This window comes from Apaloderma vittatum, unplaced genomic scaffold (genome assembly GCF_000703405.1).
Source record: "Apaloderma vittatum isolate BGI_N311 unplaced genomic scaffold, ASM70340v1 scaffold294, whole genome shotgun sequence".
NCBI classification, from domain to species: domain Eukaryota; kingdom Metazoa; phylum Chordata; class Aves; order Trogoniformes; family Trogonidae; genus Apaloderma; species Apaloderma vittatum.
Window position 1 is genome coordinate 64,099 of NW_009714124.1, and position 16,030 is coordinate 80,128.

A 16,030-nucleotide genomic window follows, 5' to 3' on the forward strand; every position below is an offset into this window, starting at 1 on the left:
TGAAATTTATTGAGGTAAACTCCCTTTTCAGCTTCCTCCAGGAAAATAGCACCTGACATATCCTTTCAGGAAAAATGGGGAAAGAGGACATGCCTTTTATCAAAGAGTTGTAATTTTTCTTCTGCTTTTTTTCACCCTTAGGAAGGTTCCACTGCCCCTGGAAGTAAACGCTGGGTATCACAGTGGGCCAGTCTGGCTGCTAATCACACACGTCACGACCAAGATGACAGATTGGAGTCATCTGTTCCTGCTCCATTAGAAAATGGTATTAAAAGCTGTTCTTGTTGTTATTTTTTTTTTTTTTTTGCTGAGGAAACCTATGAAAGGGATAAAAGAATGATTATGTACTTACATAAGCAGCTTTCTTCCTCTTACTACCTCCTCTTCACCTGAAATTCTTTTGTCTCGTGAGGAGAAACTGCATAAAATTGAGCTCAGCAGTAGTGTTGCCAGGCATGGCAGAAGAATGCCATTCTCTACTAAAGACAAATTCACCATAAAGCAAGTTACTTGACTGAGTATGTATAAAAGATTTGCTCTGATAAGTGTGCCTGAGAGAAGTAAATATTAACAGATAGCCGTCATACTGATTTTCATTAAATCTCAAATTTTTGCATAATTTCCAAGAAAAATAGGTCAGGAATTAGTAAACCTTGCTTAGATTTTCTGAGATGCCTCATGCTTCTCCAATCAGCGTTGTAACACAGATTATACAAAAAAAGTCATTTTACATTCTTCATCAGAAGTGTACAAAGAGAGAAGACTGATTGGTGAGCTGAGGTAGAAAGTGGCAGATACATACAATTGTGTGCATATAGTATGATTGTTGATATTCAAATAAGTGCTTAGAGAATTCTTGCAGAGAAGGATGCCCTATACTCCAGTTTATATTCCTGAAACAAATAATGTTTGTTGCAGGCCTTGATTGAAAATTCCCAACAGGGTATGCAGAGCAGTTGTTTATAGTTCTGGTGAAAAGTAAATTGAGGGAGGTGTGTAAGTATGTCACGATATATTGCAACAACTTGCAAATGAACTTCCAAAAAGAATTATTTTGTATCCAAACATTCAAAGTCAGAGAAATTCATAGAGCAATCCATATTATCTCTGAGTAAGAAAGACTTGTTTCTGACAGAATAACTGCTGTGTTTGTTAAATGGGCAAGGAGGGCACAGTCATCGCTGTGGGGGGGAAAAAATTTGGCTTCTAAAATGGGAATATTCGGCATCAATTATTCCTTGCAACAGTTCACAAGATGACCATATTTTTCTGTCTAAAGAATATTCTATATCCACTAAGAATTTTGTGGAAGTGCTTTAGCAGCAGTACTGCATTCTTTTGATGCTTTTTATGCTTTCTGTGTATTTCTGTACTACAGTGTCTTGTTTGGGTTAAAAGCATTCTTTTTGCTTTCGGAACTATAGCAAGTTCTTTGTTCATGAGTAGGGTTTTTCAGTACTGCTGAAAGAATGTCTCCCAGCACTGCAGACTTCTCCTTGAGGGGAGGTCTCACAGTGAGAGGCTGTAGCCCCTTGGTGAGACAAAACATTGAGCTATGGAACAGGCAAATAGGAAGGAGGAGGGATCTTACTCTATTCAGTAGCTCAAAATCTGGTGCTGAATGCTTTTAAGAGTGTAGGACATACGTTCCACTCCCTGTAGGGATGGTGGGCTGATATAACAGTGATTTGTTGTGTGCCTATTTTAGCCTACTGTGAGAGCATAAAAACTTTATATTTATATATATAGTCCCAGTGTACACAGCTGACTAAAAGAGTTTCATTTCAGGAAGAGCATATCTTCAGGGAGTAGCTCAAATTCTTGTGTCTATGAAAACTTTTCCTGTTTATACGAAAGCAATCCTAGCCCATATTATGAAACGTATTTATTGAAACTACAATGAAGCAGGAAAAAATACCATAGTCCCTCTGCAAGAATGATGTAAATGTTCGTAAAGTGTTCCATTTCTCAATATACAGTCACGAGAGTGTCAGCAAGGTAGTAGTTAATCCAAGATACGAAAAGCGACTGTTTAATCACAGCCAAGATTATACGTTTGGGAAGAAATTCTGCTAATTTGTTGCAGAGCAGGAGAAAAGGATGTAGTTCTTTCTTTGCACTCTTACTCTGCTCCTGAGATGACTCCTTCCCTTTTCCTGGATTATGCTAGTTTTAGGAAGTACATTTTTGGAAGATAGCTTGTACTGTACTAATCACATCCCTGTAATAAACCAGAAATTATTCATGGCAGTAATTCTATTGCAGCCATTTAAACATTACTTTCATAGATGTATGCTCTGTATCAGCGCTTTGAATTGGGTAGAATAAACTGTTCTTTTGTATGACACTCTTAACATTCTACTTCTAGTAATACAGAAATATTTTTTTTATATATATTCTCCCTGTAATCAGGAGATTACCTGTTCTAAATCATGTTAGATTGCAATTTTGTTCATGTTTTATTAAAAAATGTATTGCAACAGTGAAGTGAATAACCTGTCTAGTTCTGGGCCTTTCAGATCAAGAAGGACAGGGAACTGCTTGAGAGAGTCCAGCGTAGAGCCACAGAGATGATGAAGGGAGTGGAACATCTCCCCTATGAGGAAAGGCTGAAGGAGCTGATTCTCTTTAGCTTGGAGAAGAGGAAGCTGAGGGGTGACCTCATAAATGTTTATAAATATATAAAGAGAGAGTGTCACAAGGACGGAGCCAGGCTCTTCTCTGTGATGTCCAGTGATAGGACAAGGGGCAATGGGTGCAAGCTGGAGCATAGAAGGTTTCACAAAAACATTAGGAAGAACTTTTTCCCTGTGAGGGTGACAGAGCACTGGCACAGGCTGCCCAGGGAGGTTGTGGAGTCTCCTTCTCTGGAGACATTCAAAAACTGTGTGAATATGGTCCTGTGTCACCTCCTGTAGGTGATCCTGCTTTGCAGGGAGGTTGGACTAGATGATCTTTGGAGGTCCCTTCTAATCCCTAACATTCTGTGATTCTGTGATGTACATCTTATTATTGTTTGACAGTGGTTAATGTAATTCACAAACAGAGTTTCCACTCTGTGTGTGTTTCCAGTCTTTTCTGAAAAGAGGAAATGATGCCTAATGAGAATAGGACAAGCAGTAATGGGCTGAACTGTAGAAAGTTCAGCTCACATTAGAGTAAGAAAGTTATTTTAAGAGTTATCTACCCAGATAGCTTATAGGGATAGTTAAATCTCCATCAGCTGAGACTTTTAAGAACTTTTAAAATGTTTTTAGACATACATTTGTCTAAGTATAGTTGATCCTGCCATAGATTAGAGGGGTGTACTAATGACTTCAGTTCTGGTTTATGTTGCTTTATTAGTGTTACGCAAGTCTTACATGTTTAATGGTTCTGTTTACCTTGCTATTAGATGACTTCTCAGACCGTTTCTTCTTTTTCATTTTTAGACACAGACATCAGTGAGTCTGGTATTTCTGTTAGAAGCGCTGGTTCAGCTGCTTCTGTGACCAGCCAAGGTGAGCGAAAGAGGAGGACACTTCCACAGCTTCCCAAAGAGGAGAAAGTGAATGAAAGCTCAAAAGCAAGAACTGCATCTCAGCAGAGATCAGAAATAGGTGAAAAGCAAGACACTGAACTTCAGGAGAAAGAAACTCCAGCTCGTGCCTCAGATGCTGACAGCAAAAGTATAGCTAAGTCAAGCAGAACAATGAATGGTCTTTCGCCCAAAGCTACTGGAGACAAAGTTTTTTCCTTCCCCAGCGCTTCCAGTAAAGAGAGAGTAGAAACTGGCAGAGAAACTTCTGTAGTGAAACAAGCTTTAGCAAAAATTCAACAACAAGAAAGAAAGGAGCAAGGACACTGGGCACCCACCAAACTATCCTCTACAAAACCTGCTGCAAACCAGGTTGAGAAAGGTAGGGAGGAGATTGCTGTGTCACCTAAAATTTTAGATAATCAAGACAAAGCAGCTGGGCATGTTGCAAATAAAGCAGAAGTTAAGTTGGTGCAGAGTGAGGGAAGAAGAAGAAAAAATGAGGAAACTCTTAAAGGACAAAGTCCTAAAGCATCTGGAGGAGAAAAAAAGGAATCTTCAAAACCATTAGTGAGGCAAGGTAGCTTTACTATAGATAAGCCTAGCACAAATATACCTATAGAACTTATTCCTCACATCAATAAGCAAAGTGGATCTGCTGCCCCTTTAGCATCTGCAAACAGGATACGTGACAGAAGTGATTCAGTGGACACTGATTCTAGTCTAGATACCACGCTCATTTTAAAAGACACAGAAGCTGTAATGGCTTTCCTTGAAGCTAAACTGCGTGAAGAAAATAAAACTGATGAAGGTCCTGATACTCCTAGCTATAACAGAGATAATTCCATATCACCAGAATCAGATGTAGATACAGCCAGCACAATCAGTCTTGTTACTGGTGACACTGAAAGAAAATCCACGCAGAAGCGAAAGAGCTTTACAACTTTATATAAAGATAGATGTTCCTCTGGTTCCCCTTCAAAAGATGTTTTAAAATCTTCTGCAACAAGTGCCAGAGAAAAGATGGAAAAGAAAACTAAAAGTCGGTCTTCAGATGGTGGGTCTAGAGCTGATGCTCGCAAAACTGTGCAATCCAGTGGAAGAATGAGACAACCATCAGTAGATTTGACAGATGATGACCAAACATCTAGTGTACCTCATTCTGCCATTTCTGATATCTTATCTTCTGACCAGGAAACGTACTCTGGCAAATCACATGGAAGAGTTCCTTTTGCCTCAGCAGATGAACTTTTACATTCCAAGATAGAAGGAAAGTCAGCTAAATCAAAAACCTCTCCTGTTACACTTGGGCAATCTAGTAAATCTACCACCCTTCCAAGACCTCGTCCTACAAGGACTTCTCTCTTGCGCAGAGCACGGCTTGGGGAAGCCTCAGACAGCGAGCTTGCTGATGCTGATAAGGCTTCAGTGGCTTCTGAAGTGTCCACTACAAGCTCTACGTCAAAACCTCCGTCGGGGAGGAGAAGTATTTCCAGAATAGACTTACTTGCTCAACCTCGCAGAACTCGACTTGGCTCTTTGTCAGCACGCAGTGATTCTGAAGCAACAATAACGAGAAGCACTGCCTCATCTCGTACACCAGAAGCTATTATCAGAAGTGGTGCAAGGTTAATATCAGTGGGAGATAGTAGTAAAGTTTCTGCTAGAACTCGAGCCAATAGCATTTCTCGACTTTCAGATTCAAAATCCAAATCTTTGGCTTCAGCTCATAATTCTCCCTCAGGTATGTGAGATTATTTGAACTAGTCTTATACAGTACTAGATGTTTTTCGTATGTGGAACTTTTTTTTTTTTTTTTCTGTTAAGGAACAGTTCTTATGTAACATCTGTTGAGCCTTAATTAATGCAGATTTTCTCATTAGAGTAAGAGGCTGCCTTGGCAGGATTTGTGGATGTTTCTCACGTAAAATCATAAAGACAAGAAATTGAAGTCCTTTAACTCTTTGGATTATTTTTTTTTATTTAAATCAGTAACAAAGAATTGCATTGAGACATTCAGATGTGGTAGCACTGATTTGCATTAGTACAAAACCAGAGCAGAGATTGCTTTGCTCAAGTCATAGTAATAGAAGTACTTTTTACTACAAAGAAGTTACAGTATTTATTTGTAAGGTAGGCTTGTAAATATGTTGGAATAGCAAGTGTTCCTTGAGGTATACCCAGAGCCTCTGTAGGATAATTATATTTATAATTTAAGATTAGCTTCCAGTACTACAAAAGTGGGATTTGTTTGATAAGAATGACAATGAAGTAACAAATGGAAAAATTAAACACAAATACTAACAAAATAAATAACATGAAGTTAAATCCTTTCTATTAAAATGTTTACCTTACTTTGGAGTAGTTTCTGTTCTCTGTACTAAATCATGACAATTTATGATTTTATCACAATTTCCAGATCATGTTAATCGTCTTTTGATTGGTAGTTCCTTTACTATAATATTATATTAGGAAAAATCCATACAGTTCTTAAATTTTAACCTACTATTCTGTTAGAAGTAAACAACACTTGTAAGTGCAGGCAGTGTGAAAGGCTGCTAGTTTTTTTCCCAACAGCAGTGTTAAAATCAACTAAAATTAAAATGTGGTAACTCTAAATAAGTGAATTTTGATGTGGAATCAATATCTAAAACTGATGTTCTCTTGCTTTTTGAATTGTTGTAGTAACAGCTTGACCTTATTTGAAGCTAATCCACTAAGAAAAAGAGCTTCCAGTGTTGTGTGCTCCTACTGAGATTACTGCTTCACATTCAGATTTGTTATAAATATCTGTGATACTTATATTACCCGAAGTACTACTGCCCTTTTATTTCTTGTTCATCATAAATGGACCTTCTTAGGATTCTTAGCAGTCTTTATTCCCCAGACAGGTATCTTTTGGCTGTGTCATTTATTAACTGAATAGAAATTTCTGCAGAAATACAAATGAGGTGTTCACTGAACTATGAAGTTGAACCTGTTAATATTATCACACGTCTACAAAGATATAAAAAAGGTGAAATTTGAGGGAAAAAGTCTTTCATTGTAAGATATCATTGGAAAAGTAACATGTTTTCATTGTTAATCAACATTTTAAATTGATGTGTTCAGCCTGAAAAGTTGGCAACATTTGGGTCAGAGTGTCAGTCAAGACTACTTCTATATGTTTACTATAATTAACACTGTGAATAGCTCACATTTTCATAATGCTGGTTTTGAAAAGGTAAACCCCAGATGTTACTTGTCACTTCTTATGTTTTTCACGAAACCGTGTATGAATTTTGAGTTCCATGTCCATGTGAACTATTGCAGGCTTCCTAAACTGTTCCCAGATTGCTGGATTGAAGTGGTTTACTGCTTCCGTTCAGGGGAGTGGGTGTATCTTTCACTTGCCAGTCTCTTCCTCTGCCATGGTCATCTTTGTTTATTGTTCATTTCATTTACCTGCGTTACATGGTCAGAATTTACTGTAGCTTGTATAAAATGTTCTGTTTTCAAGACAGAAATGGTGCCATCTTTTCATAAAGCAGATAGTTTCAAAACAAAATCATGGCTTATTAAATCAGTCAAATCTTGTTACACTATAAGTAAAGAATACTATTACTCCTGTTTAGAATTTGGAGTTCCATATTTTGTCTGTATCATTAAGATTATTGTTGATTGGCTGTTTTTTTTTTTTACTGAACTATTCAGAGTATACGTTAGGAAAATCTGAATTTCTTTGAAAGTAGTAGAATCTTCTAGTATAACTAGGAGTGTGTGTATATATATATATATATATATGTATATCTGCTATTATATATAAGCCACCACTCAGTGCATCTGCATTTTTCCATTAGGATCTTATAAAATCATGCTAATAACTGCCCAACACATCAAGTTATTAATAATAGTATTTATTATTTTACTCTGAGATAATTATATTTAAAACATTTTTGAATAGAATGTGTTACTATGGGAACATAGCAGAAGCTTTTTGATCCAAAGCGCATAACTGCTGAATTTAATTTTTTTTTCTAGAAAAGTCAACAGTTTTAACAATTTTGGAAATTACTATTTAAGTACCTGACAGAAGTGCCTGAACTGTTTGAATGTGTTTTACTTCAGGTACTTTTAATCAAGGCATAACAGTGATGTATTTTCTTTTCTCCGTGGACCTAGAAAGACTGAAAACTGACTGTGCATTACCAGCATAGGATTTGGTTGTGGTTTTTGTTTTGCCAGAGGACTGGTTGCTATCGAAGTATTAAAAATGTTCCATGAGTCTTCTCATCAGGGTTCAGATAACATGCAGCTTACTAAACACTGGCAACAAAATCTTGCTTCGCTACATCCAGTCTACTAAAGAGACAATTATTTCCACATTTCCCAAATCCTTTTTGAATCTTGCAACATATTATATGCCTATAAAAGGGAGGGGAAAAAAAAACCCCAAAGATGTAGTCACTGGATTTTTTTATTGCCCTGTACTTCATATGGATGAATTGCAACTTAATAGCACTAAAATTGTCAGAGCTGTCAGCAAGTCTGTAATTTGAAGAATCTTTTCTAAGCCTTGATAAGTATTGCTTACTTTTAAATGAAAGGGCAAGCAGATAAATGGAACATCTTGGATGAGAATTACCAGCATTAAAGTAATTACCAGGGTGTTTCTGTGGTAGGAGGCTTGGTAGCTGACAGCACTGTGGAAGATATGTAAGACAATTAGTAATTTTATAGCACGAGCAATAAAAGATTTAATCAAGGCACTGAATCAGCAAACAGTAAAGTGTGATCAATAAAAACAGAGAACACTGAAGACTTTTTTTCACAATTGTGGAGAAAATTGAAGATATTACAGAAGAAGCTATGTATTGGGAAAAGGAACAACAGGATTAGACCAAATACGGAAGTGTCAGTGCATTGAGTCAGAACAGAGAGACCTGGAGCAAGTTTCATTTGGCAGCTCTGCTGGCCTGCTGACCTAGCAGTCATTGCAAATAAGTAACAGATAGGTTGATCAAAGCTGTTGAAGTATCTCTGGGGGGAAAAAAAAAAACCAAAACAAACCCACACAAAAAAAAAAACACTTTCAGTGTGGAGAGAAAATAACCCATACTAACTTACTTTAGCATAATTGTGCTACTGAACACCAAATATCCAGATCTTTGAAGTGAATGAACCTTGAAAAGGAAATGCATCAATGCGAGTATTTTATAAGGGATATGCTTAATAAAGTCTGTTCTCAGATCTTAAAACTGAGATTATAGTGTACAAATCATCAAACTTGCCAGCTTAAGGTGTTGTCAACACATTATACTTCTCTTAGAGTAGTCACCAGATGAGGTTTGTCTGCTGCTTATTTTTCCCTGGGTTTTGGGTGATTTTCTAGTTATCACTACTGATATTTAGTCTTTGGTTTCTGAGATGACTAATTGCACAATAGCTTTCAGAAATCTGCATAAACTACAATGGCATTTTGGGGCTGCATAATTTATAATTAGTATTAAAAGCATATATATACAAATGTATATCTAGCTTAATGGGAAACATGCTTGGATATTGTTTGTCATGAATCATAAAACTTCGAGATTTTTACTGATAAGCCTCCAATAGCTTTTTTCCCCATATCATTGAGAAATCCGTTGAGAATATATATAAATAAACAACAATTTAAGGCCTTAAATTTAATATAGAGGGCTTTATGGTACTATGTAGACAGCTATTACTGATGTAATTTCAGTTAGTATCTCTGAAATGTTTTAAGCTTTTACAAATTTCAGTGGTTTGGATTGAATGGATAATTAAGAATCTTCCTAAAGCATGTGTGTGGAAAAGAGGACCTAAGCCTAATCTCATCAGTACATTTTACTTAAGCAAATGCTTCTACTCTGAATGTTTTAATACACGTTAACATGATAAAACACTATTTTGTACACAGAGAAATCCAAGCTTCTCTCAGACCCAGATCCTGATGTTGAAACTTACAGTGGTAGAGTACTAGAAATCAAATCTGTTTCTGATATTTCACTTCTCATTCAGTTTTTAGTTTTTAAATGTATGATTACATATGCTCATTGTACAGTGCTGAGTTGCTGGACTAAATCACTTGAGAGATTTTAATATTGGTTTTATATTTATTTTGATGCATATAATTTGAACTGGGACAAAGAATTTAATAAAATTACTAATATGGACCCAGCTCATGAAGCTCTTCAGACTTCGGTCACATATTCTTTGCATGCTGTTGGTGGGGAAATGTGCTTTTTCTGCTTGCATTCTACTTTCCTAAGATCAAAATGAGTTTGAATCTGCTAAAAAGAGAACAGTAAGTGACTGGAGAGACGTTTTTATTTTCTTCAATAAAGTTAGAATATTTAAAAAAAAGTAGAACTGGACGTGATTTGAAGTCCACATTCAAACCTGAAAAGAGTACATACGTATATTTTTTTTTGTTTTCATCAATTAAGAACACGTTGCATGAGGGAAGGGATGTAAGCTTGTACACCAATGTCATACTCTGCATAATCTAATCTATGAGAGCATCACACAAACCTTTTCTCATCTAAAAATTGCTTTCATTATTTGTTTCTTAAATTCATCTCAATGTATGCTTCATTTTTAATGGTTTTTTAACTGTTTCAGGAGAAATCATTATTTTTTTGTACACTTATCTTGTACACTTTCTTATACAAAAACCAACATACTTGATTTACTTTTTAATTACAAAGAGGTGATCACACACTTTTAAAAATCTCTGCAATGGTTAATCAAGCCTCATGAATGTCAGTGAGTTTGGGGGACTAAACACTCTGCAAGAATTTGATAAGTTGTCATGATGAGCATTCATTTTGACTTAGTGATACCTCTTTCCTAATGGAGATGTTTAAGGCTAGCATATCTGAAATGCGTTTTCTAGACTTTAGTAATTCATATGGGGACAAAAGCCTCCTGCTTAGTTTCAGTTCTCTTATATTTTCGGGCTGTCTTCAGCAACATGGCTGTGTATGCTTTATTTTCTGTATATGAGAATATATGCTTTTTGCTCTGAGGCTGCTCTTTTTGTAGATATACAGCTAATTTTATAACATAGTGTTACTTTTAACATGTTTTTTCTGTGTTGCATACATAATGCATCATCTAGGATTTTTATGCTTTCCCTGTGTAAGCATGCATTTCAGGCTTGGTGCCAGCTCCATCCTTCCTTCACATACCTTCATTTTTTTGTATATTGCATAAATCTTGAATGAAACTTGGGAAGAAATCTGCAGAAAAACTGCAATCTGACTATATACTTAAATGTTAATGAATTTGGCCCTTGTTTTGTAATACAGTTTGCTTGAACTCATATACAATTACCAGCTTTTAGTTCTTATTTCACTCATCATTACACAAAGAGCATCCATTTTATGTTTTTATTAATATTTATTTTTTAACACAAATTTTTTAGCTTTCTTTATATGATGTAGTTAATAAGTCTTTATGAGGTGTCTGGGGATTGATAATTAAGAGTGGTGAATTTTTGTGATTTTACTGAAATAATCTTGTATTTTCTTACTAAAAACGCAATAATAATTCTTTTTTAATAATTAAACTGATTTAGTAAGTGCAAGATGGAGGCGCTTTCCTACAGATTATGCTTCCACCTCAGAAGATGAATTCGGATCAAACCGTAATTCCCCTAAACATACCCGTCTACGTACCTCTCCAGCCCTGAAAACCACGCGACTGCAGAGCACTGGGGCAGCAATAAGTAGCAATACATTCAAGCACAGAATAAAGGAACAGGAAGACTACATTTGTGACTGGACTGCTCACCGAGAAGAAATAGCAAGGTTAGTTTTAAAGGAGTACCTCTAAAACAACGAGGATCTGTACCCCACCCAGTATAGATATGTAGGAGAAAGAGAGCTAATGGATTTTCTGTGTCACTTTACGTACTGTTTTCATTCAGTAACTGAATGGATAATTTAAAATTTGTCTTATGAGAGACTACTAAGATAGAACACGCATGTTACCAGCGCATCTCTTTCTAATGGAAAATTAAAGTAATTTCACATTTATGGTAACTAGATCCCAGAATATGAACTTCTAGTTGCATTAACAGGACTTGTGGAGGTACTTTCTGTAATAATGGTGTATTTTCTGAGTCTGAAGTATTACCTTTACATTCATGTTGAGGTAAAATTTCAGGCCAATGATTAGGTGACAGAGGCAGAAAAAAGTGATTTTGGGAATGTAAGAGGTGATGTTCTCATTTTAATTGTTGAGTTATCTAGACATTACTTAATGTTAGGTATTTTCTGATGTAATTCATATGTATTCATCAAAAAGTAATTTATTTCATTACAAGTCCCTGAGATAAGTATCGCTATTCGTCTATTATTGATAATAGCACACTGTTTCAAATGAACCTAGGAAAAGGTAGTCAGTTTTCCATTCTGGTAACCAATTATTCCCATACCATGCAAAACCCAGGCAGTGAAAACTTCAAATAGCATGCAATAAATAAATAAAACTGTGTAAGTATATAAATGTTAGCTGGCAGTGTTCAGATTCTGAATCTTTTCATAGAACTGAATTTGGAAGCCTAAACAAGAAAAGTGTTTTCCTTTTAAAATTAATCTTAACACTGTGGTCTCACAGATGTGGAGCATTTTGGTTTGCTTAGTATGATTGACTGTTTTGTTTCCTCTTCTTGGTAATATTTTTCAACATTTTTTCCTAGTGTGGTCTGTGCAAAGGAAAAATACATAAAGGGAGCCTGATAGCATCTTGATAAATCATGAAATAAATGCATCTTCCTAAAACATGTAAATTTAGAACAGATGTGTAGTGATAGGATGAGGAGCAATGTTTTCAAACTAGAGCAGGGTAGATTTAAATTAGACATTAGGAAGAAATTCTTTAATATGGGGGTGGTGAGACACTGGCACAGGTTGCCCAGTGAGATGGTGGAGGCCCCATCCCGGGAGACACTCAAGGTCAGGCTTGATGAAGCTCTGAGCAAGCTGATTTAGTTCAAGATGTCCCTGCTCACTGCAGGGAGGTTGGACTAGATGACCTTTAAAGGTCCCTTCCAGCCCAACACATTCTATGATTCTATATAGGGAAGAATATGCGTATATGGGGGAAAGAATTGAAGATGACTATAGTGTATTACTTCATCCTTATAAAAAGTGCTGCTGAAAAAAAAATTCAGTGAAACTTCTTGATACATTTTGCTCATCTAGGATAGATTGACACTAGAAGTAATTGACAATTCAGTCTAAACTTATTTGATCGTTAGATTTGCAGGGTTGGTTTATTTTTTTATTGGGCTTCTTATTACTTTCTTCGTTTAGGCAAGAGATTTAAATTTGTTTTTGAAGGCTGTATACTTAACCTACCTTTTTCAGCTTCTTTATTTCCAGTAGAAGTGATGAAAGGCTCAAATCAGTGTTGCCAAATTTGTGATTATATACAGACATTTCACACATAACTGCATTAAATTAGCATGTTTAAGGTTAAGAAAGCTAGCACTCAACAGCTGAGAAATGCCAGAGTACTGTCATCTGTTACCACTGCTTCCAACACTGGGGTCTTTGGTTAGCCTCTGCTGAGCCTCCCCCTAGGTCATGAGGTGATCCTTTCTGTGTCTCCGTGTCTCTTTGTACTGCTTCACAGTATTGCTCCCCTGGCTTTAAGTTTGACTTTGTCCCTCAGAAGATGATTTTTGTCTCTGCTCCCTTTGCCTCACTAAGCATAGTCTCTTCTCTGTCATTGTCTGGTCTGTTTATTGAGTAGTGGGACCTTAAATACAATATACATGAAGGATTTTAAAATACCATTACAAAATAAACTGATTTATTGTAGGAAGTATGACATAGACTGAGCATAAAATTGTGTTTGGTAATCCAGCAGTTCAGAACTATTACAGATATCTTAGAAATGTTGCTATGTCATTGTGGTTTTTTTGTATTAGAAGTACCTTTTGACTACAGGTAAATAAGAACTCTGTTCTAGGCTATTGAAAAAGATGGTTATGCTCTCCCCATCTCAAACCCTGTGTTCTTACCTTTTCCCTTGCATTGGAAACTGTGCGATTTTCAAAGGGAAGGTCGCAAAAATGACAGAACTTGTCTGCACGTAGATCAGCAGGCACTTCTTTATTGCAGTGCTGGGAAGCTTGGAAATCACCCAATGCTTCGAATACCTCACAAAAATTCAATCCATTTGTACACCTTTTTTTGCAAAGTCATAATCTTTAACATATTTTAACATAAACATACATACTATGTCTGCTATTAACTCTAACCTTTACAATGATTGGTTCATCCCTCGTTAATATTTCTGTAGCCTATTTCCATACAATCGTTGGCCATTGAGGTGAGACCACATTTGATCACAAGGCACAAAATAGGGGGGTAGGGAGATAGGGAGGCATGCCCGCCTGAAATGGGCGTATTGATCTGTCTAAATGAAATATGCTGGTATTGTTATTAAAGTGCAGGTGCAGTGATATAGTTCTGGCCTTAACAGTACGAAACATTCCCTGCCAATTTTGCGAAACATTCCCTGCCAGTTTTGCAGCTTGCACCAGCTTTAGCTCTAGGCAAGGCCTACACACAACTTCTTAGCATAAGTAGGGTTTTATATTCCTTATCCTAATATAAATCAATAAACTAATTTAATTAAAATGGTGATTAGCTATTCATTAAGCAATTAGCTTCTTAAAACTTAAGTTTGATTACAACATGTCTGTCCCAGATGTAAGTGTAGCTTCAGGAGTCTGCTCACTGCCTAAATCTAATAGCAATATTTCCTGGAACGGGTTGGAGGGTGTTAGGAAATTTAAGGTTCATTTTTGTTTTGCCTCCTGAATTGATTTGCCTTGTATGATTGCTAGGTCTGATGCAGAGAGCTTTAGAAATCTGCAGCCTACAGTTGCAGCAGAGTAAACAGTGTGAACCTAAAGCCTAAATATACAAAACACACTCCTTATACTTAAGCAATACTTTCTGGTTTTAAAAAGTTAAGGTAGAATGACTTGGAAATTTCCTTTATGAAAAAACAGGCCCAACTGTCAGCTGGTGTCTAATTTTTTTCATGGTGCTTTTTGTTAGTGCTCTGTCTTGTATTGTTTCTATATGAAAACATAATTATCTACTAACTATAGCTTACTATAACACTGAAACTAATTCTAGATTTTGTTCACTTGATATTGTTTGACTATGATGATTGTCTAAGAAGTTGCTTGCCATCCATGTTAGAGTTATTTGTTATGATATTTTCAGGCTTCATTTGAATTCATTTTTATGTAGACATCTGGCATTTTGTGTAATTTTGATTGCTTGATAAGAACTCCGTTAAAGTAGCTGAAGCATTGCTGATTTCTCTGGAGAGTTAAGTCCTAGTTTTTCGACACTACTTTTGATTATCTTGTTTTAATGACACGATAATAACTGTGGGATTTACTGATAATTGAAATTGCTTGATTTTTTCTTTTCTTTGCAGCTGTTCATTACGTAGCAAAAATTTATCCCAGAAATTCAAACATGAGTATTAGAAACTTCTCTGTTTAAGAAAAAAAAGTGATATGGTTGTAGGTGCTCTACTATCTCTACTACTTCAAATATTAGTTCAAACCTGGGAATTTCAATGGTACATGTATGTAAGAGCAATAAATATAAATCAGAAATGACCTGAAAGATGTAGTAATTAGGATAATCAATGGAATAGTAGGGACTTACCATATTTTGATTGATTAAAATGAGCAATTGACTTGGTTTCTGCTATAGAATTCAGAAATGTTGAGTGGTCACAGGTAATTACCACATATTCTTCTACAGCCTTATCCGAATTATATGTGTATCTGTGCTGCACAAGGTTGCATTTTATTATAGATTGCTGACGGCTAGCCACAAGATCTAGTATTGGAATTTGGCTGGAAATTTCTCTGATTATGTTTGCCTTTCTAGTTTAAATTCTGCTCACTCAGTCTTTATCTAAATTAAGAGCAGTGTTTCCCATGCACTGGCCAGTACAATATGCATCACACGGCCGTGCAACTCCTTCTGTTTCAATGGCAGGTCCTGCTGTTTGCAGAGTCTGTGGTGGCGCAGAATTGGCACTGTTGACTTCTGTGCCTTCAGTTCTCTCAGACAGGAGTATGAGAGAGGATCACTTGGTGCACTGCTCTGAATTCTAGGTCTTTTGTACAGCTTGATCCAAGCTGGACATTCAGGGTGCTATAAGTTAGTAAGAGGATTTTAGGTTTTGCTTTGTTCCCCTCACTTCTTTTGAGGTGTTCTGGGAAAGAATAGCACACGCAGAGCTAGGCAAACTTCCTCCCTGTACTAAGCAGAATATAGAGCAAAGCTAATTTTTGATGTGGCAGATTAGAAGAAAGGAAAAGAATCTTCAGCTCAGAATTCAGATGTATTTGTGTAGTGCTATCATATCCAGATTTTTACTGGCATGTTCTGTTTCTCCAACTAGAAAACTTGTTTTGATTAAATTTGAGGATTTACGGTGCTGGTCTGTAATTTCAGA

General features: G+C 36.3%; 1 protein-coding gene across 4 annotated transcripts in view; it reads left to right on the forward strand.

Moving 5' to 3' along the window:
• Window positions 1-16,030, forward strand: part of CEP170 (centrosomal protein 170kDa) — a 71,375-nt gene that overhangs the window by 44,100 nt on the left and 11,245 nt on the right. For 3 of the 4 annotated variants that reach the window (XM_009868612.1, XM_009868613.1, XM_009868615.1), the window contains 3 exons: window positions 142-265; window positions 3,432-5,261; window positions 11,100-11,331. In XM_009868612.1, coding sequence (XP_009866914.1) covers window positions 142-265; window positions 3,432-5,261; window positions 11,100-11,331 — 2,186 coding nt within the window. The remainder of the gene's footprint in view (window positions 1-141; window positions 266-3,431; window positions 5,262-11,099; window positions 11,332-16,030) is intronic. The other variant, XM_009868616.1, reaches the window with a different exon arrangement.